This window comes from Empidonax traillii, unplaced genomic scaffold (assembly GCF_003031625.1).
Source record: "Empidonax traillii isolate 1590-97213 ecotype Southwest subspecies unplaced genomic scaffold, ASM303162v1 scaffold153:size895095, whole genome shotgun sequence".
Classification (NCBI taxonomy): domain Eukaryota; kingdom Metazoa; phylum Chordata; class Aves; order Passeriformes; family Tyrannidae; genus Empidonax; species Empidonax traillii.
Window position 1 is genome coordinate 128805 of NW_020955346.1, and position 23001 is coordinate 151805.

At 43.4% G+C, this 23001-nt stretch overlaps 1 protein-coding gene across 2 annotated transcripts in view; it reads left to right on the forward strand.

The window, feature by feature from the left end:
• Positions 1 to 8066, forward strand: part of MSRB3 (methionine sulfoxide reductase B3) — an 88646-nt gene extending 80580 nt beyond the window's left edge. Inside the window, exon 6 of one of the 2 annotated variants that reach the window (XM_027884692.1) lies at positions 7828 to 8066. In XM_027884692.1, coding sequence (XP_027740493.1) covers positions 7828 to 7984 — 157 coding nt within the window. In that variant the 3' untranslated portion in view covers positions 7985 to 8066. Of the gene's footprint in view, positions 1 to 3412; positions 3540 to 7827 lie in introns of those variants that run through there. The other variant, XM_027884693.1, reaches the window with a different exon arrangement.
• Positions 8067 to 23001: the final 14935 nt, after the last annotated feature.

Below are 23001 nucleotides of genomic sequence, written 5' to 3' on the forward strand. Positions count from 1 at the left end.
GGATTCCTCTCCCACCTACACTGCAGAGAAGTCCTGTTCCCTGGGTTAGACAGTGCCTGGAGATGGGCAGTTTCCATTCCTCTCTGCTGAGGCTCCCACTTACATCTCAGGAGAGAGCCTGCCAACCATACTGGATCAGGCTGCTCTCACAGCACCCGCCTCAGCAAGCAGCTTGGACCATGCCCAATTTCAACATATGGGGGAAACTCAAAGGTGCTCTGGGAAACCACCTGTGGAGGAGTTAGCTCTTCTGGGAACAATGTTTTGATGAGGACAACCTGACCCCATTTCAGGAGCCTGTGTGCAGGGAAGCCTGGCAAGATGTACATACCTGTCCCACCAGCTCACCCTTCCCACTTGTGTGGGTGCTTATGGAGCAAGGTATGCTGCTCTTCAACTCTTCTGACACTGGATGAAACAGCTGTGATTCTGTATGTTCCAAATGGAATTGGGTCACAGGAACCTGCCTACACCCCACAGAAAATCCTGTTGTCAGATCCTTACTGTTGCCATATTGTATTTGACAATGTTCAACATTGTAGGTCTTTTCTACATAGTTCTTATTATTTCAGGCAACAGGAACTAATTTCAGGACCTTAATCCATCACTATTGGCTTCTTCTGTCATCTGGTTCACTGTCTGAAAGAGCCCTTCTCTGCTAAGAACAGAGAAAACCCACCAGAAACAAACATCTGATTTGGACAGTTAAGTGCCTAAAGTCAGATCGCTTAGTCTCCTCCAAACAGGATGTCTGACTGAAGATAACAGCTTACATTTTTAGGAATCTTCTGATGAAATCATGAGACCTGATGGCATTGCTTAGCATTCTAGTGGCACCTAAAGCAACAATCATTCTTAGTAGTTTACGTAGATGCAAATATTCTGGCAAATTCTCTGCTCTTGTATCTCTGCAGGGAGAGACAAGCCAGATACTGCACTCTCTTGTTAACCAGAAGCCAGAAGAGAAGGGAAGGCACATACCAGATTTGCTGCATATACCTTTGTTGGCCAAACAAGTCATGCAGCCAACAGCCCATTCCATGCAGCAACCATGGTTTCATACTCCTTTTGCAGACAAATGAGGATGGCAAGGTATATAGCAGGAGGTTGTATTTTTCTCTCTTGATTCTTATTACAAGGTTTAAAGTGTTTTGTTTATAATCTCAAAGAAGAGAGGCCAAGTCTCTTCATGTTTGTAATTACCTGGGTACAACTAGCAGGAAAGTTTGTTTCTCTGAGCTAGAAAGCAATTGTCTGTAGCCAGTCACTTATAAAAAACTTTCAGAATAGTTTTATCCATTTCTCTGTTCTTTGAATACTAAGCAGAAAGCAGAAACTGATTCCCTAGACAGTATAATGCTGCTGCCACAGACTGTTGTGTACTTACCATAAACATTGATTTCCTTTGGACCCAAAGATATTGCCTTTATTTTATTTCTTTTTTTTTAAATGAATTGAATGTGAATGCATATTTGTAAAATACACAAAGGTGGAACAACCACAAATGTATAATTAATGAATTGTTCTGGCCATATTTACCACGGAAGTTACCAGTGCCTTGGCTGGAAATCATATCCTTTCGGGTCTGGACCGAGGGCATGCCAACATGTAGTATATTTTCATTAAGTTACACGATAGTAATGTTTTTAGGAATCATTTGCGTTCTTCCAGTCTGCCTGCCAGAAGTGTTGCCCAAATCCGTTCCCTATTTAATCGTGAAGGAATGCTGTTCAAAAGATTTGGGGTCAGAAGTGCTTAATAAATCAATCCAGATACACTCCTAATGAGTGGTGAATTAAACAGCATTTGTTTTAAGATCAGAGGTCCTCTTGGGAGATTTTTTATTGCAAGCAGAATAGTTCACTTGCAGGTATCAAGGAGCTGTGAATTAAGGCCTGTTAGGAAGGTCCACAAAAGAATCCGGGTCTTCTTTGCTGAAAGCATGTGATTATGTCCAGACAACAATAATGAATAGGTGAGACTCATGTCCTCCACTGGAATACCCTGAGTTAAGGAGAAAGAAAAATTTTGTAGCTTCAGGTGGGATGAAGTTATTCTGCATTTGACTCCAGGTTCTTATCTTGCAGACTACAGCTCAAGAATTTAGAACAAGGAGTGTGAAGAAAATGGAGGAGGTAGAAAGGAAATGTTTGGAGTCCACACTGACCAGTAGAAAAAGCAGCTCACTGACTTCTTAGAACAGTCTTTGCAGGGCTGGGCAGAGGACATTTTTCCTCTGTTGGGGATTGAAGGCTAGGGAAGCCAGGGCTTGTTGCCACGTAGAAGGACAGTGTGCAAAATTTCAGGCAACATCGTTGAAATAGAAAGTATGTAGCTTGCTTGTAACGTCTTGTTTATTTCTAGCCTTCTATGCTTTTAAAATTGGTGTTTTTTCAGAGCATTAGAAATTAATAACTCAGAGCATTAGAAATGAATAATTCACTCTCACTTCCCATCACCACTCTTCTCTCAGCAGGCCAGCAGGCTCACTTGCGCATGGAGGTAGCAAGTGAACATCCCCATACAGCCTAAGTGGTGTCATGAGGAGTAAGTGAGAGTCCCCGAACAAGCAAGAGAGGATCAGGTCCCACACCAATTGCTACAGAGCCACAGTCCATGGCAGGAGAAATTAAGAAACCCATGCATACAAAAGGACCTGACCATCCATCATCATTCTATATTGTCAGGAAAAGTGTAGCCAGTTCCCTGTGGTGATCAGAGAAACACCATTAGGTCCTTTTTGTTTGCACATTATGATGTTTTACATTGCTCAATGATGTCATACATTGCTCACTTTGCATCACATAATTTCATTTAATTTTACTTTAAACAGGTAGTCTGCCATTCTATTTCCTATTCATAGCACCACATTTGGACAGAAATACTCTACAACACAGTAGTGTAGTACACAATCAAGGGGAGGGGGGGCACATGGATGAGGTGACTTCCACATCAAGGATATGGGTGTAGAAATTTGAAATATCCTCATAAGGAGCAAGAACTTTGAAACTACAGTTTCCACAGGATATTTAGCAATTCACGCTCTGGCACTCAAATTAAAAAGAGATTTTTTTTTAAAAAGCATAGGTCAAAACTTGGCATTTTGTTTCTGTGGGAAATCCTGACATTTTCAGACAGTTTTTGTTCTGAATTGGAGCAGGGCATGAAAAAGTTTTACCTTTCCTGTGAAAATGAAATTCTGAAAATATTTTGTTCTAGGAAGCTCAAAAAATTGTTTTTCATCTTTTCTAAAATCAAATGCAGCTCACGGGGTGGGGTGGGGAGTTCTTTTCGGATGGCTGCCAAGTCTGAAGTGCAGTGGTCTCAGAGGTGACTCTGCAGCATTCCCTGGGCTACTTATGTGATGTGTGGCATAGAAACCCCTTGTTCCCATTCTTTCTTGGCCCTCCAGACCAGCCATGTGTCCTGCTGTGCTGCAGAGCCTGGGAGCTACAGCTCCTGATCTGGAGACATCTGTCAGCTGCTGCCAGGGGACAGCAGCTTGATCCTGCAAGACTGACAAGAAGGCTCCAGCTTGGGTATGGCAAAAGTTTCCAGAATCAAAAATATCATCATGAAACATTTTGGTTTCGACATATTAATCAGTCACCACTTCCTGACTAGTTAGGAATCATGTAGCTTTCGTGGGCAGTGAAGCAGGTTATGCGTGTTGGACAGTCATAGACGTTCTTCTACGAGTTGCCAGTAGGAGAAGGGGGATATATCAAAGAGACTAACCTCTGCAGGAAGTAAGAATGATCTTCAAAAGTCCTGAGATGACCCTACGGATATATATACAAGCCCAGGGAATGTCACTGATGGAAGTATGGGTGTGCAACTTGTATGCAGAAGGAGAAGGGCTGAAGAGGTAGAACAGTCTGGGGTAAGCACATTAGGGTTTAAGTTATTTATGTTGGTTAGCCATTTACATCTTTTCACTGGTTTAGATCTCATCTCTTTTTGAAAATGAGGTTTGGACTCATAAGTTATCTGGGCACTTTTAATAGTTTTATCTCAAATTAATAACTCTTCCAGGAGTAACTTCAGTACTTGCACATTCCTGTTTTATAGTGGATATTATTTATCCCCACATATGTCAGTTCAGAAGGACAGACCATTCAGGAAAAGGTGTGGCTTATTATATAGCAGTGATGGATGGTTCCTTTATAGAAACCACTTGCATTGGAGAGAACAACTGTTGTGTATTAAATAAATTCCCTGTATTATGCATAGAGTTCATACCTGTCATTGAAGTAAAAATCCAAAGAAAGAGAGAAAGAGCAAGAAATCTTATGAAATTGCATGAAATATCCACATAAATATCCAGGAATACACCATGAATTTTGTTATTACAATGAGCATCTATGGAAGTCACGATGATGCAGAGCTTGAGAAACTTGGCAAATGGGTTGATGTCCCTGGGACTTTTTGTTCCTGTACTGAAGAAGGATGAAAACTCTGCATATTGAGGGGTTAGTTACTCATAAAGCATTAATAGCTGGAGAGGTGCCAAATCATTATTGCTTTTTCTGGGAGTGGTATCAGGTATTATTTAACAATCTAAGATTTTTTTCCATATGTCCATTCCAGTTCAGTATTGGAAAAAGAAACACATACCTAGGGGATTACAGGCCCAGAAAACACCTTTTCCAGGAAAACAAGCTGAGTGAATCACTTGAGACAAAAATGTGTTGAAATGTTAAACAAGTGCTCTCTTGATTTAATGTTCCTGTTAATTATTAAAAAAAATTAACACCTCTATGAACATGATGAGTTAAGACTGATATTGTTTGATAGAATTAGTATTTTTAAGGGAAACAATGAAACTGGGCACATAACCTCAAACTATCCTGAAAACATGTAGGGAAAAAATTATTGTGTTATTCAGAATCATAATTGTCTTAGCTTTGTGGTTTCTGCCAAAGCCAGCTAACAAGGACACAGCTTAGCAGATCTCTGGCTAGCAGTTATTTTCAAACCTGGGGCCGGATAACATTTCTCTGGACAGCTCTTGAACTGCAGAGATGGCACAGATTGGTCATACCTTCAAAATAAGACCCATCCCAATGTGGAGATTCCCTAGAGACACTCCAAGGCATAGGAGCAGGTAGTTTACAATGCAAGTGAGCTTAGATAAACATACAGGCTCTCTGCAGTGTTCATCATTTAGTTGTTTAAAATTGTTACTAGCATCCTTCAACAGGGAATCTCTTCCCTGAATTCAGTGTACCCATAAAGTGGAGGGCAGTGGGAGGATTCTTTGTTGCCTTCCCTTCTTCCATGGTCTCCCTGCTAACATATGTGTATATATATATTTACATGCATATGCTCAAATCGGGGGCTGGGAGATTTAAAAGGGCAAGAGCTCAACACTTGTGTCTGTTGACAGGACAGCAGCAGAGAAGCAGAAGAATCCGACTGCACAGGCTGGGATTCCTTTGCTCCTTACAATCAATTTTGAGAATTCTTCTTTTAAAAAATCTTTTCATTTAAAAGTTGGGAGAAATGGAATGCTTGTGTCCTGGAAACCCCGGGAGCCAGCAGAGGTGAGAATAGTAAGATGTGGGCCCAGTGAGCATGAGGAAAGTTTCTGGGAAGGAATATCTGACCAACCAGGTATGTCTCTAAAAGCCACTGCCATGTTTCTGCTCCTTATTTAAAAAAACTGGAATACTTTGGGGAAGTTTTGGACAGTGAAGGGGTGGTGGAGAAGAAGTGGTGGAGAAAAAGAAGACTAATGACAGCAAGTATCTGGCAAGATAGTGTTGGGCTGAATCTAATAAAAATAGCAACATAGATAACTCAGGCCTTTCTGCCAAGCTATAAGGGTGTGAGTACTTTTCTTGGAATATACTGTAATCTTCCCTGAATCCACATGCATTTCAGGTGCAGGAGAGCAACTTTCTCCATAGTTTTCTCTGAGTCTGGGCAGATTCACCACATTTTCCAAGCCGATGCTTTATTGTTTTTCCCTTCTCTGTTTCAGCTCTTCTAGTAAAGCTCTTTCATTTAAGCCCTGGTAAACTCTGATAAGTAGAGAGGTTAATCCTTTCTGCTGCTTGACATGGGGCGTTTGGTTCTTGGTCTCTGGACAGCAAGTTTAAGTTGGTGACACTGAAATCTTGCAGAAAAAAATCAAACCCAACCCATCAAACTGACAGTAAATAATTATCAAAGAGTTGTATGAATATTCAAGAATATATGGGCATCTTTAGCATGTAGTCCTTTAATTCAGGGGAATAACCCAACGATATCACAAGTTCAGTACATAAATGGGTGTGCTTTGGTCTGCATACACTTGTAGGGTATGTACAGGCATGTATTTAAAGAGAGAAAGAGGGAGAAGGCAAGTGTAAACACACCTGTGGAAAGCCAAATAAGGCAAGATAAAAAATACAAAAGCCCCATTACACAGGCTCATGATGGCTGGGGGCACAACAATCACCATCCCTGCCAAGGCTCCTGGAGGAGGGGCTTGCAGGCAGCTTCAGCAGTGAGACTGCCTTCAGACTTCCAGTAAAAGTCACATCCCCAAGAAGGCACTGGCATGTGATGAAGTCATTGCTGCCAGTAAAAAACACCCATCCCTTGGCAGAAGTGCAGGTTACTGATGTAACAAGGCACCTTCCCAAGTAGCCACAGATGCTTGCCAGCCCTTTCCAGCCCTCCTTCCTCTGCTTCACCTCCCTCAGGGATCACCTCTGCTGCCACTTGGCTGCAGGTTAACTCGGGCAGCACAGACCTCAGCTGCTCAGTTGGCCCCACATGGCTCTGATTTCCAGTTCTGTACAAGCAACAGCCACCAGCCCTGGAAACCGATTAGAAAGTCTGTCAAATGCTGCCAGTTACAAGGCAGCGTTCTGTGGAGTGCATGGCCTGGTACTGATCACTATGGGCTCTAAGCACAGCCTTTCCTTCTTTTGCTTCAATTACAGGGCCTTGAAAGCGTCTTGTGTTTTCAGTTGTGATTGTCATCACACATCAATGCAGCATGTGCCATGGCACGTGTGTGAACACAGCTGGATTTCTATACAAAACCATAGATATTTTCTTTACAGGCGTGTGAATACAGTCCCCACAGTCTGCCAACAGCCAAATGTGCTGGGCTACCATTTCTAGTGGAGGATCAAAGAGAATGTTTAAATGTTTCTAATTCAATGTCCAAGGAACTACAGAAAGTCACAGACAATGGGAGTGGCAAGGGAGTGGAGGAAAAGGAGGTATTAAAAGAACATGTTTGCTGGGTGCACAAGTGCAAATTTGGATGAATGTTAGCCAGGTGGGGGACATACTCGTGGAGTACTGTGCCCAGAGGGGGTGTTCCCACTGCCCAGGCTAACCTGCTATTCCTGCTGCATGCCCTGGGGCCTAGCACAGACATGGACAGGATGCGCCCTGCTACACAGATGACAGCCCATGCCACTTGGCTGGGGAGCAGCAGGGGTCCCAGGAAAGGGCGATTGAGCACATCATCTCTGAAGCCTACCTGCAGAACTCATCCACAGGGAGGGTGGGCAACAGCTGAACCTGCTGCCCCTCCTCCTGCTCCCACACAAGTGAGGGCAGGTTTGTCCGTGTGATGACCTGACTTCCCAATCCTGCCATGGCTGGGACTGGTTTGGGCTGAGGCAGTGAAAGAGAAGCATATTTCTGGTCATCTGGTGTGCATCGCCCCTCCTTGCTCCATGGTTTCTCTCCAGGCAATGAAAAAGGTATGTCAGAAGGCAGGAAAAAACAAGGTACATGAGCAAATAGTCACTTGGGGGAGAGAGACTGGAAGCTTTTGTCTGCTCATCTTACAGTTTTTTCCTATTTATGGCTTTGTAGCAGGAGAGAGAAGATCTGCATCCTTTCAAGTAAACAACAACAGAAAAAGCACCTGAAAACAATTATTGGAGCAGATAAAAAAAGCATTACATGGAACAGCCTGAAAACAGTTCCATCTCCTCCCCTGCACCAGCAAGAATGTCACACAGGGAGGTAATGATGCTGAAAATGACCTATTTGTTGTGTTCTTTTAATGTCATCCTTTCACTTCTATAAAATAAAAAATATTTAATGACTAACACCCTGACTGACTTGTTTATTTTTCATAATACAAGAAAGAATATATAAATATGAGTGAATACTACAGCAATATCTACAGTATGTGTTTATTGGTATTTACTGGTATAATTTACCTGAAAGTCTAAAAATTAATCAGGCTCCCCAAATTTTAGTGTATCACAGTGGCCCACTTCAGGTCCTGACCCCGTGCTGGGAAAGCCACATCGACCCCAGCTCCAGCTGCAGGTGTGCTGCAGAAGGGAACTTTTCTTGCTGAGTTATGGCAGTGTTTCAGTGCAGGTGCTGACTTGGCATCTTCATGGCACATGCAGAGCTGGAGTCAGCACCAAAGCTGGAACAAGTGGTCTAACGTGGGGACACCTGCAGAGTAACTCTCTGAGCCATGGCTGGGGTTATCCTTGCTGTTGACTATCAGCCCATGATGAATGTGGCTATTCCCCAGCAGAGCTACTCACCTCTGGTGTTCTTGAAAAGATTTAATGTGCTATCTGTCCCTGGTTCAGCTGAACACACAGCACCTGCCTTAATTTGGATTTTTCTTGGTTTTACCTGGTTCATGCTATATCTGTAATATTCTTTAAAAAGTTGACTTCTTTTTTTGATGAATGTGTGTAGTAGCAATTTACCAGATCAAAAAGGATATACTTTCTTCTTTCTTTAATATGTTTTAAAAACAAAATGTATCTCTTCTGTTCTAGGGTTAACATAAGAATCCCAGTCTTATGTAATAACCCTGTTGCCTGGTAATGATGCAGAACAATGGACAGTGGTATGGAATAATTCTTTACATACAGGGGTTTAGACTGATTTAATTTCGGGTAGAAAATACAGGACTGTAACAATTATCAAAACTTGAACCGCTTCTCCACAGTTTGTGGATTTTCCTTTGGTCTAGGATACTGAACACCTAGCTGGGAAGTTGCAGCCAGCTACAGAACCTGTTAGCTTGAATTCCAGCAAACAATTGTACCAAATTTATGGTGTCCTGGTAAATGACTCTTTTTGCAGAATAGAGTATTAATATCTGCCAAAAGCTCAAATTCACCTGTTTTGTCCAGGTAATAGAACTTATCCAGAAGCTAGAAAGAGAGTGAGAAAGAGGTGATCAGTCACCTAAATATTAGAACCTTTTCTCCTTAGCACCCCACCAAGTGGGTAGGAGATACCTTTTCATGTCCTGTTCATTCTGACTTACTAATAATTTGAATTAAAACATCGGAAATGCATCACATTGACGCCAAAGACCTGGTGGCTGTCTGTAGGTGTCAGTGAGCAGCTAGTTGTTTTGAAAGTAGTGTGTTTGAACAGTGATACAGCTTACTTTCTCTGGACTATAAGTACAGGTGGAGTCCCTAGAAAGCCTGAGGACCTGTGCTACCCACACAGGCAGAGTGTGCTGCAACCCCAGCATGGATTGGTGAAAAAGTGGAGGATATCTTATAGTCAGGATGGGATGAATCAAATTCCTCCAGATTGCTTAACTGCACTCAAGCCAGTGTCAATTAAAATACAACCAAAATGTTTTCGGCAATCTAGGCTTGAGGATATGGGCTGCTTCAGAAGTAGAGTTACAGAATCATGGATCATTTAGGTTGGAAGAGATTTCTAAGGTCATCGAGGCCCACCCTTAACCCTTGGAGGTTTGCTCCATGCAAATCACCATCTCCCATCCCACAGGTCCTGAACTGCAAACAAGATGGAAATCAGAATGTGGGGAGAGAGTTCACAGACTTATTCTGTCCACTGCAGAGGCTGGAACAGTTCTTTCAGTTCTTTCATTTTCCTCCATGGACAGCATCTTCCTTCGGTGAGGTGTAGCACTTTAAAAAGTCTTTGCTTACTTAATAACAACACACTAAGTATTAACCCAAAACAAATACCCATATCTCAGACCACCAACCCACCACTCTCATCCCTCCCACAATCAGGTTTTGGGGGGCAGGTCAGGGTGTATCATGGGAAAGAGATGTATTCAGTAATATACAATAATTTAGTTGCCACAGGGGAAACCGTTCCTATCAATTCAATCTAACTTACCAAACTTCAGTGGTTACCAGCCCCGAAATCTTCACGTGTTTGCAGCTCGAGAAAACCTTTCTGCTGCTATCAACAGTTTTGTGTTAACCCCTTTTCTCCCTCCCTTCAGGGACTACCCACTCTGAGAAGGTAGGAAGGGGTACACAGATACCTTGGTTATTCAAGGCTGTTACACTTGCTATTTCTATTAGAAGAGAAACACAACATTACAGCAAAATAAAACTTAAAGGCACAAAATTATCATGATCTTATGCTAGAAACTGCTTTTTGTAAACACAAAAAGGTGACACATTCCCTTTACAGTCTCTAATTCTGTTGCAGTTATCTTCTGTTTCTGGAGTTGACTTTATTATTCTAGGATTCTTGTAGATCTCCCAAGAGCAAGTAGACACAGGCACTGGAAACAGTTCTATTGGCACTTCCTCTCCTCTTCAGACACTTGTATGAGAGGAGAGAAAAGAAAACTCGGTCCTGCTGGGACCAGTCTTACACAGGACACTCCCTGGTACCATTTCTAAGAAAAGTTGTGCTTTTCTGATCCCAAATGTCTATCTGCAGCAGGGAACAGAGGCTGCCTACAAAGCCTGGGCATCTCCAGACAGAGGAACAAAAATGCTTCCCTACTGTCTACACAAATGGTTGAGTCACCATCCCTGGAGGTATTTAAAAACTCTGTAGATGTGTAACTTAGGGACACAGTTCAGTGAGGCTTAGCAGGAGTTCCTATATTGATAAAACTCCTAGTTTATGGTTACTGATATAACAATTTCCCACTGTGTGTTTTCTTGTATACTTTCCTCTTTCTTCTATCCTTTTTCTCCCTCTGTCTGCCAGCTTGCACCACAGCTGCTGCTGCAAGAATAAGAGAGATGGTTAGACCCGGTCCTAGTGGTTGTTCTGACCCAACGGGGCAGAATGTTAGATAACAGATCAGTGATTATTGGCTCAGAAGCCCCTTATGGGGGGGCGGGGGGGGATGGAGGAAGGGAGGGGGAACATCATGGAGGTGGGATGGCGTTGTATCCTTCACGGCAGCCCCTGGAGCCTACATTAGGAAGCCACGGAGTATCTGCCAGTCTCAAACAGCCCAGGAAAACTATAACACACCACACCTCCTGCAGCCCTTCACCCAGCCTCAGATTGGCAGGGACAGTGAGAACACTGCCCCTCACCCTGGCCTGGAAGCCCAGAGTGGCTGGTGGGTCAGAGATACTGCCTGGAGGGGTTGGCCATAGGGACCAGAGCAGATAAAACTATAGGCATGTGTTTGCCTCGTGTTGCAGCCCTGCCACTTGGATGTCTTCCACAGTCCACTTCCTAGTCTTCCACAAGGTTTCAGTGACCTCTCCCTCTTTCTCCTTCCCTCTTTTTGCTCCCTCTGCTTCTGTTTCTTTGCTCCTTTCTTGATGCTTTTGGGTTGGGCTTGGAGCTGGAGGGATTTGATGTTGAATTAAGTGGTGTGGATTTATTGGATTTTGACTTAAGTGTTGTGGATTGGTTGGATCTTGACTTAAGTGTTGTGGATTAATAGTATATATGCTGAATTGGTATTGTGTTGGAACAGCTTGTGTAGTGTCCTTTTGAACTTTGGCCAAGTTTCCTTATTTTCTCTCCTAAATCAATAAAGAAACCTCTTGGGAACAAGCCAGTGGCTTATTCTCTTGACGCTATCTCGAGGTATTAAAGAACCCTATATCTATATTTTAAAGTCAAACTCCTAGCTGAGTCCTTGAGCTGACACCTGCCAGGCCTGGAGTCTTACACCCTGCTATATCCATAGCAAAGGATCATTGGTGAAGGTGATGCTGCCCTGGGCCAGACCCATGGCTTCTGCTTCTGCTTTTGCTTTTGTTTCCCCACCCACTGGTAATGGAAAACTGCTCAACAATCACACCTAGTTTCCTGATTTTTTTGTTGTGACTCATAAAGCAACAGTAAAATCAGCTGTAGTTAAATAAAATTTTATCTTAGTGGCACGGAGAGGTATTGTATTTATGTTTCATTAGAAGAGGTTGAATAATTGAAAAAAATTAATTAGTTTTCTTTGTCCCACTGCACTGCTGAAATGTCAAAGAGAAGATTTGCAGAAGACATTTCACTATTTTTTCCTCTTGGAGGTGCTGAAGAAAGGCCTGATACCACATCAGGAAGGAGACTGGGAACAGATGTGCAAGATGTGTGTGAACTTGTGAGATGTGTGTGCAAGATGTGAGTGAGCACGATGTGTGTGTGGATGCAAGGCATGTACACATAAGTATGTGAGATGCATTTGTCTGCAAGAGGCACGTGAACATGAATGCACTGCAGTGGGGAGGGTTGCAGTGGGGCTGGTGGCCACAGCCAGGGCCCAGGCTCAGGGCTGCGACTGGGGGCATGGGGAGGCCAAGCTGCCCCTTGGTGCAGGAAAAGCACTTCCCAGAGGCGGTGCTGCCATTCATGCCCTCTCCTCCACATCTCACAGCTCCTCGTGGCTGATTTTCATCTCATGTTTTTCAGCTGGAGTCCTGGGAGTCACCTTTTTAAAGATGCACAGTGATGAATCAGTTGTAAATTAAGCACCCGGTTAGGATGTGATCATAAGGACTAAATAAATTACTTCTCAGTCGATTCTCTGAAACTAAATTAGTTAGTTACCTTAGGATATTTTAAACTAAGTTTTTATTGGTTAATGACCAGATTTGGTTTGCTCCAGTCATCATCAATTGCTGGAATAGAAAAAGTCCCACAAACATTCAAACATATGAGTCATGAGAAGAGCTGGGATATATCACTAACACGTAGTTGACAATATTTCCTGCATCGGTTCACAAGCCGCCAGGATGTCCCTGGTGAACTATACACAGCCCATCGGGCTCTCAGGGGGCATGTGTGTGCTGTCAGTCATTGGCAGCATAGCAGGGAAACCAACAATGAAATAAAGGCCTCGACACACCCAGTGGAGCTTGCGGGATGCTGAAAAACTACATGAACAGCTGAAATGCTGCTGCTGAGCAAATGATCTAGAAATTAAATAAGGTACTGGGATGCAGAAGGCTGGATGGTTTTTGTGTGAAATCCTGTGCTAGCCCCTGGAAAGACCCCTGCATCCTACAGAAAGGGCAGGTTTGGTAAGAGAAGAAACTGTGGATTTATGTCAGCATTTGAGATTTATAAACAGAGATTTAGGATAAAAAAATTCAGACTCCACTTAAATGCATTGAACTAGAACAGATTGCTGGAGAGAGATAAAGAGAAAAAATATGGGACAAGTTGAACTCTTTAACAGTACTACAATAAGTTTGTAGTAAACTGCTTGTGTCCACTTTTTTAAAAACCATTATTTGCAAGGGTAAGTTTGTTTTACTACAGTAACACACAGTGAACATACAACATTCCACAGGTTACCTACTGACTCATAAATAGTAGAAGTTATATGTCATTGGAAAAGACATAATTTTACTTTTTTTTTTTTAATGTTGTTTTAGCAGAACAAAAATTGTGAGGAGGAAAGTTTGACTTATGATTGATTTATGGCAAACCACTTGCCAGTCCAATAACATTAGCATCTGCATACCTCTGGTGCTTTGCAAGAGTTTTCATCCTGCGGTGTCCGGAATTAACCATGCTTGGACTCCTTGACCCAGCCACCTTCCAGGATGCCCTTGGATCTCGTGACAGTGAACAGCTGTGCTGCATCATGGGAGCTAACCTCTCTGAGGAGACATACTAAAAAGCAGATCCTTTTGTATGGTAGTCTTCTGTTAAGAGAATCAGAATTGCATCTCCTGTGTAACTCAAAGAAATACTGGGGGAAAGTCTCATCATTTTTCTCCTAGAAGATACAATAAATGAAATTGTTTAATAAGATTTTAGAATATTCACAATGGTTATCCCACATGGTTCCTTCAAGTTCCTTTAGTACACACATTAACACAGACCGTGGGATTTGTTTTCTCATTGGGAATATATTGTATAGTTCCCCTCCAAGATTCTTGTCCTTCTCCTTAGTAAGGTACCTACATATGTTTCTGCTGATGGGGAATCAAGCTTAAAACACTTGATTGTCCTCCCAAGCCTTTAAAACCCACAGAGTGAATATGGCCACACCAGTACCAAGTGTGCCCGACATGAAAGCCCACAAGTGTTTGACTCCATTGCAAACAAAATCTTATCCACAGAAATGTTCAAGAGAAAGTTAACAGGAAGGTTCACTCATCCACACCTTTTAAATGAAGACTGACAGCAGATACGAAAATAGCTTTTGTTTCCAATTTCATTCCATATGGTTCTGGTGTGGTTGCAGGATCAAGCTATTTGTATCCAAAAGGAAACATTCTTTCTGTAGGTATGACACAGCCAAGTATTTGCAAAACTTAAATTTTAAAATAAGTGAATAATTCTGCTTTTACTACCTTTTCAGCTGTCCTGGAAATACAGACTGTCCTGCACTAATGAGTTCCATTTCAGGATTCCTTTTTGTTTTTAAAAGCAGATGCAGAAGTTCAAAGCATAACCTTTTCAGACAAGAGAAGGAAGCATGCTCTTATGCACTCAAATATAACATTCAGTAAATAATTTGCATATGGATACTTTGCATAATGACATAATGACATGCCTGCATCAACACTAGTGTATTTGATATTGGATATTCAGTACTTAGTTACCACCCAAGTGCATTTAGCTTTGCATTGTATCCTTATTTTCAACCTCATCCTAATTGGAAAATTGTTAAAAAGTTTATTACATTAAATAAACTGTTGCACTCTCAAGGAAAGCACAGTTGGCTCAGGTTTGAGACACTCGGTTCTGCAGAGATAATAAGAACAATCCTATCTAAATTCAACTGGATTAAGAAAAGATCTGTCAGTAAGTTGAATGAAGCATCCAAGACGAGAGCTCTGACAAGAAATTTTATACCATTTCATGAAGTTTGCAATTTAAAGGAAATGAAAAGCTATTCACAATTTAACATGAAGGGGGAAGAGCTCTTTACCTCAGGGTTGCATTCAACCTAGATCATGTTTCCAGCCTCTGTGCTTGTCCTACTATGATATTTCCCCCCCTCTGCTGCCCACCTTTCCCTCTTCCTCCACTGTCTCTCTAGCTGGGGGCCAGAGGGAACTCCCAAACCCTCCTGTCTCACCTGAAAGTTCGTCTTCAGGCTTTTTGTGATGAGAGAAGGAATGGGAGAAACATGGATGGTGAAGGGTGGTGGGAACCTATCAACCATGAACATGATGGTGAGGGTCTTGGGCATCCCAGGGAAGATATAGAATGAGGAGAAATGCACCTTGAAGATGCTGCCAGTCCTTGGGGACACAGAGAGAGAATGTGTGGGCCTGCTCAGGGTGAGACATGGGGCAGGAAAAGCTGAGATATTTCTTGGTTATCCCATGCACTGGTGCGGCTCTTTCTGCACAGAGTCAAGAAAGGAGTGAGGAACATGCAAGGTGATGACTGTCAACATGATGCAAGAAGAGATGTTGGAAAGATACTGCCACAGCAGTACCTGGGATGAGCAGCCAGGTAGTTCATATAGAGTTCATATCAGATGGTGGCTTTCATGGCAGATATGTGTGTTCGGAGCCAGCTGCAGCATCACATTGCTCTGACGGAGCAAGCAGTGAGTGGCACAGATGGGAAAGCAAAACAGTGCCAGAGGTTTGCACCAACTCCAGAAGGACCTTTCTGTTATTGTCCTCAGTCAGTCAGGACTGACCACACCATGTGAAAATTTGGAAGAATGGTATCTGCTCCTCTCTCACATGTCCAGGATCTAGCTCAGACAGACTTCTGGGTGGCTGTGAGAAGCAACCCTGCAGAAGATAGATATCCCTGTCTCTGCAGTTTCTAAGCCTAGACCTATGCCAGCCTCATTCCCCTGGCTAAGTGTGGACCTCTGAGGAATTTTAAGAATCTTTCCCTGAAGAAGGTCCCTTGGCCAGTCCCAGAACTTTGCTGAAGCAGATAACAGTGTCTGGAAAGACCTTCATTATCTCCTGTGCCGTCTGGAGGCCAGGACTCCTTTCCTTCCTGGCCTCTGAACTGTACTTGGCACTGTATACTCACAGCCATGTCTGCCATCTCCTGCCTCACTAATCCCTGACTCAAAATTACCACCACATTTGCTTTTTTCACTTTTTTCTTTTCTTCTGAAAAGTGAGGTGACATAAATTCACTCTCATAATACGCATCAAGTGAAGACCATCTGTGTTACAATCTCTCTTTCACATGAGAGATGGGCATAATTTTGACACGAGGTAAAATGAAACCCATGTGAGAGGGAGACACGCATCTCCCTCCCAGCCCCCTCTTCTCACAGAAGGACTGGCAGGCTTCAGAGCCAAGGGCTAATTGATGTGGAGCCTGTATATTTGTGCTCTGAGGACAGCAAGAGGACATTTTTACTGGTGAGCAGACAGACATATGCTGTGTCTGAAAACGGCTTCAATTGGTAGAGTGTGTACAACACTGAGAAGAGTCTGGCAGCCAGGGCCATGCCTGCCCCTGGCCCTGCTCCTGGTGAAGGTGATACGAGGCCTGTCTCCTCTCTCTGCTGACATAGCAGACATGGCCTTAGGAGAAAACATGCCTTGGGCAGTCAGAGCTCCACTTCCCAGGTTTGCTGGACCACAGTCCCCTTGAACTGTGGATCTACTGGAGTGGGCCCAGAAGAGGGCCATGAAGATGATCAGAGGCTGGAGTATCTCTCCTCTGAAGACAGATCAAGAGAGCTGGAGTTGTTCAGCCTGGAGAAGAGAAGGCTTTGGCAAGATCTTTGAGCAGCCTTCCAATACCTAAAGGGGACTACAAGGGAGCCAAAGAGGGACTTTTTACAAAGGCATATAGGGATAAGATAAGGGGGAATGGCTTCAAACTGAAAATGAGTAGATTTAGATTAGATATAGGGAAGATATTCTTTACTGTGAGGGTGGTGAGACACTGGAACAGGTTGCTCAGAGAAACTCTGGATGCCCCATCCTTGGAAATGTTCAAGGCCAGGTTGGATGGGGCTTTGAGCAACCTGATGGAAAGTGTCCCTGCCCATGGCAAGAGAATTAGAATTAGACAATCTCTAAGGTCCCTGTCAACTCCAACCATTCCATGATTCTCTGACCAGCTGCAGCCAAGACATGTACACAGTGAGCCTCCAGCAAACAGTCTAAGCACAATGCCTCAGGGGAATTGTTTTGCATAATTTCAAAAAACAGGTGTCAGGCCATCTCCCAGTCACAGAAGCTCACTAGACAAAAGAGTACAAAGAAACACGCTCCCTCACCCCCCCACCCCCCCCCCCCTTTTTCTGCCTCTCACTCAGAACCTTGACAGTCTCCGGCCATGATGAAATCCTAACTGTGGCTGAAGTCAGTAGGTGAGTCATGAGCTTCAGTGGGACCATGATTCCACCAAGGCAGTGGATGGTGGCTCCTCATGGTGTATCTTGCTTATGGCACGCAGGACAGAAATTACAAAGGTAACACAAATTTGAGTTGTGCACATTGCTAATATCACCAAATACAAATAACATCACGTACCAGTACAGGCTGGGGGATGACCTGCTGGAAAGCAGCTCTGTGGAGAAGGACCTGGAGGTCCTGGTGGACAGCACGCTGTCCATGAGCCAGCAGTGTGCTCATGTGGCCAAGAAGGTCAATGGTATCCTGGGCTGCATTAGGAAAAGCATTGCCAGGAGGTCAAGGGATGTGATCCTACACCTCTACTCAGCCCTAGTGTTGCCGCATCTGGAGTGCTGTGTCCAGCTCTGTGCTCCTCAGTACAAGGGAGACATGGAGCTCCTGGCATGGGTCCAGCAGAGGGCTGCAAAGATGGTTAGGGGACTGGAGCATCTCTCTTACAAGGCTGAGGGAATTTGACCTGTTCAGGCTCGAAAGGAGGTGTCAGAGAGCAGACATCCTCTCTCTCTCTCTCTCAATCTCTCTCTGTCTCTCTCTCTCTACATAAACACATATATCTGAAGGAAGGATGTCAAGAGAATGGAGCCAGGCTCTCCTCAGCAGTGCCCAGCAATAAGATATGAGGCAATGGGCAGAAACTGATGCACAGGAAGTTCTTCTTGAACATGAGGAAGAACTTCTTTAGTGTGTGGGGTGACTGCGCACGGGAAGATTGCCCAGAGAGGTTGTGGAGTCTCCCTCACTGGAGATACTCAAGTACTATCTGGACACAATTCTATGCAGTGTGCTCTAGGATGACTCTGCATGACCAGGGAGGTTGGACCAGGTCCCTTCCAGCTTTACCCACTTTGTGATTTTGTGATTCTGTGATTCTGTGTCTCCTCAGAGAGTATTGTCATCTGCACAGTTTGCTAATACCCACAGCCACTGTCAGCACCATTTACTTTTCATTATTACTTGCTATGTTACTTTACTCCTGTAACGCTGCTCCATACAGAAATCTCCCCAATCTCTTTCAGGCAGGCAGTGGGTACTGGCACCCTCTTGCATTGCTTCGTTATGCTAGTTCCTGAGGATTACAAATGAGGGCCATCTGTAGTCCCTACTATTTGTGAGATGAAAAGGAGCTTAACTTAATGTATTTTGGCAGAGTAATAGGGAAACATCAATCACAGCATGACATGTTAGTTCATATGCACCAATAGGCTCATGTTTGTAGCTCGACACATTAAGTGGATCTGTTTCTTTAAAGATGAGTCCATCACTTACAGACAGACATTCAGAGCTCTAGCATACAGGACACTTTTAAGAGATACTTGATAAAGAGCTTGAAAATGTGAGTAGTGACATGAAGCTAAACTCTGGCTCATTTTCTTCAGATTCCCTATTAGTATGAGCCTCATAAAGTTGAAATTGGGGTCACTTGGACAGTTATTTTAGCTAAAACAGATGGAGTTTTGGTGGCTGCTCCTAAAGAAGCAACTTTTACTGGAAGTTACCACACACTGTCTCTGGGATAAATATATTTTCCTGTACCACATCATTTGGGACTGTGTAGTAATTACTGGACTAACACTGATTTTTTAATGGCAACCATGCTAGTAATTTCCTTTAAAAAACCCTTTTCTGAGATAGTTCACAGCAGTGAAGAAAAAAAAGTATTTTCCTCTCAAATGCCAGAATCAAACAGTTTCTTAATTTATTACAAGAACATAAAAATTGAGAATCCTCTGAATTATTATTTTCCCCATGTAACAAAATATTCTGCATGAGAAGGGATTATTAGACCCCCTGAACTTCCCTTGTAAGTATAGCACAGCTGTGTGAACAGTTCAAAATATATAATTTACTGGATAAAGTTCAGCACTTTTTTGACTTGTGAACTCTTATGAAGCAGTTCGGGACTTCTTTGTTACTGATTGTTCTGCAAGAGTTTTCACTAACTTCTTCAGGAATACCATCATCAAATGGTTCATAAAAATTGTATTTCCATGACTTAAATTCCAAGTTCATTTTGTGTCAAGTCAGCAGCCCAACTCAGGTGAGGCGACTTCTGTCCCTTGAATTGATAACACGTAAAATATTAATTCCCGTTTTCTGCTCTTGGATATGCAAGTTCTAAAGAAGCAAAATACTCAGCCTAAGTAGGAACTGATCAGCCGAGGAGCAAAGTTGCTACTTGTTATCACTACTTTTATTCATGTTTATTAGCCTACAGAGCAACCAGGGCTGGGCCCCCATGCAGCAGATGCAAAGAGGAGGCGGAAGAAATCCATTTCCCAAAGAGCTTCTGGCTGCAACCAGGGTACGAGTGAGGAGGGAATGATAGCAGGAAACATCACATTCGGCTGTTACGGTTTTGAAAGGTGGTAGCGTAAAAGGGGGATAAGTTACAAAAGGAGAAAGGGTGTATCATAGGCAGAGGCATGGGGTAGGAGGACCAGATGTGGAGTGAAGCTAAGGTAATGAGGTCAGGGTGAAAAGGAATGTATGATTTCTCTTCCCACTTAAGCATCAGCCATTACTTGCCAAAATTAGGCATGCAATGGGAGCTGCGTCTTTAAAAGTCATTTTCATCTGGAGGTCAGGAAAGGGAAAACGCATCAGCTCCCAGCACTGCCAGGAACAGCCCAGACAGGTGTTGCAGGAAGTGCCCCACAGTTTTATTAATGCATCTCAGGCATGATTCAAAAAGCCTTGACCTTCATTACTCTTGCAGTTCCTTGAGCAAGGCATGCTGTTTGTACTGAATAGTGACAAGTCCTGCAATGAGAAAAAGATGTAGATTAGCCCAGAGAATTCAAGCTCACTTTGGTTTAAAGCAGAAATGAAAGGAGCCACATTTGTGATTGAAACTCAGTCAGCTCTTGATCACCTGGGAGCAGCGCATCCAGACTGGAGATTAGCTGTGCCTTGATGAAATATCCACAGCCATATCCCCCCCCCCTCCCCCGCTCCCCTCCTTGGTATTCATTCTTCATCATAACTTCATTTTTCAAATCTAAATATACTAAATATGTTCTTACGATCCAATTTACATATGTTCTGTATTAGTCTATTGAGAATAACATTGGGAGTTGACTGGACATGGAAAAAATGCGGATGACTTCAGTGGACGGTACCAGTGACTTTTTTCCTCAGTGCATATGGAGGTAAAGGCTGGATTTAAACCACAACTGATTTTGATTAGATGGCTGAAAAACAATGTGTGCATTTATTAGCCTTCCACATGTCCAAATGTCAGCTAAGAAATCACTTTTCATTGAGACAGGCTCACAACACTGTGACTTCTGGGCCCACCATAGGAAAATGAGGGGATGCACTTACAGTTCATTTCTTTGTGGTTTTCTTTCAAAAGTCCTTTTGCAATGGGCATGTAGTACAAAGCAGGCAACTGCTAAGCTGCATCTGGTAGACCCAAGGGAGGTGATGCTAATGCTCTTTGAAGCTACCACAGGCAAATAACCCCTGGAGGAACCTCACCAGCTGGATGAGTGACAATGGTAGCAGTAATCATGTTGCTCTAACCAAGATGCTGAGTCAGGACAAATGGCACAGGGGGAATGGAAAAGACAAACCAGGTCCCTGTCCTCACATCTGCATTCATGTGGAACCCTGCTAAGGTTTAGGGGTGGATGGGGTGGGGTGGGGTGGCCTACTGAGGGCCAGCCTAGCAGTCAGTATAGGAAAGCCAGCCAAAAAAATGGGGCTTCCAAAAGAAATTGGAAAAGGAGGTACTGAAGGCCTATTTTCAAGGCGAACTCAAACTGTTTTAAATCAGCTGAGTCACAGTGTTTTTACGTGGAGCTTAATAAGATGCCAGATATGTAGCAAGAATACATTTTCCAGTGCAGTGATGTCAGGTCAATCTATCAAAAAATGTCAAACCTGAAAATAGGAAGAAGCTGCTGTAGGGCTTAGAAACATGGGTAAATGACAAAATTGTGGTAGTAGAATGTGTCTTTAATGGCCCAACAAAACACCATGATTCCTAGGCTTTTTAAAACGGTGTTTTATTGTTTTTGCTGATGATCTGGAAGCACTCTCTGAGTTGGGCTGAGATTTAGTAATGGAGTTACTGCTGCTTGTTTGGGTTGTCATGGGGCTGAAATGTCAGAGATGAAGTGTGTCTGCTTTGTCTGCTCCTCTGTTGTGTCCTTGGAGCACAGTGCAGACACTGCAGTAAAAAGCTGCTGGTTATAAAACGAGGTTACCTGCTGCCTGAAACCAGGACCATGCATGATATACTTTCCAACTAGTTTGTAAATATTTTTTTTTTTTTAATGCCCTTATTCTGTCCTATCACCAGTCTTGCAAGGCTATCCTTTATTAGCACTGCAGGAATTAATAATAAGATTAATATGATTTGGCCTTTCAAATAATGCTATGAAACTCATTTTCTGCTGCCCCCTTCCTCCTGCTCATCCTTCTGTGTTCAGCACTCCAGACAGGGCTGGGAAGGTTACCATGTGTAACCCATGGGCTGGCAGCTGAGGTTCCCACTCCCCTGCTTTTCCTCTTCTCTGACTGTGAGAGCAAGTTTTCAGTGTTGGTGTTGAATGCTGGACATCAATACCCTCACCATTTTTGTTATGCCAGATCCTGTGCTAGCCCTAGGAGCTGCATCATAAGGTATGAGTGTCTGCTGCCTTATTCAGACCATCAGTTCTGCTCAGTGCTGCATTAAAGAAACACAGAAATTAAATAAAATTCACAGAAGCTGGGTCATGAAATCTGGAAACAGGAAGAAGGAAAATCAGAACAGCAGAGAGATGGGGTTCTGAATAGTTTTAGTGTAGGAGTAACAGGAGTAAACAACCTATCTCCTTTCTTTTTTTAAGGGGCAGTGGGAATAAAGCTTGCATCTGAAGAAAGAGGTGATTTATGGAAAGATTACGGTGAAATCACCCACAAAAAAAGCAAAACCCAGACCTGAGAGTGGTAGGGTATGGTAAGCGCCCTCTGCCAGGCTCCCAGACTGCTCTGACCCGAAGCACTGCAGGCAAGGCTGGGCAGACAAGGCCCCAACGAGGGGCTGTAGCCTCCCACCTCACTGTGGTCTGCCTGCCCCTCACGGCTTGTCCCAAGTGCACTCAGAGGTTACTGGATATGTCCAACAAATGCCCACCAAGAGCAAGAGATAGGCTATGGCACCGCATGGCAAATAAGCGACATCGACACAGAAGCAGTTGCACTCAGCAGTTGTGTGAAGAGAGTCTTCCTCCATCATGAGGCCAGGTCACGTTTTTCCTACGTGTGTACAGCAGTACACACACACTGGCAATGCTAAGGCCAGCAGATGGGCTAATCTCCCACATTCCCCTTCCCCGTTTACTCGTGCTTGAAGTGAAGGACTAGCTTGGGTGGCAGCCTGCAAAGCCTCATAAATACATAAACACACCAAACACTTTAACTCAAACCATGCCACATCCCAACTGATGTTCCCCAGTGAAGTCCATGGGGAAGCATTGTAGACTTGTGTGGGTCCCAGTGTTGCTTGCCT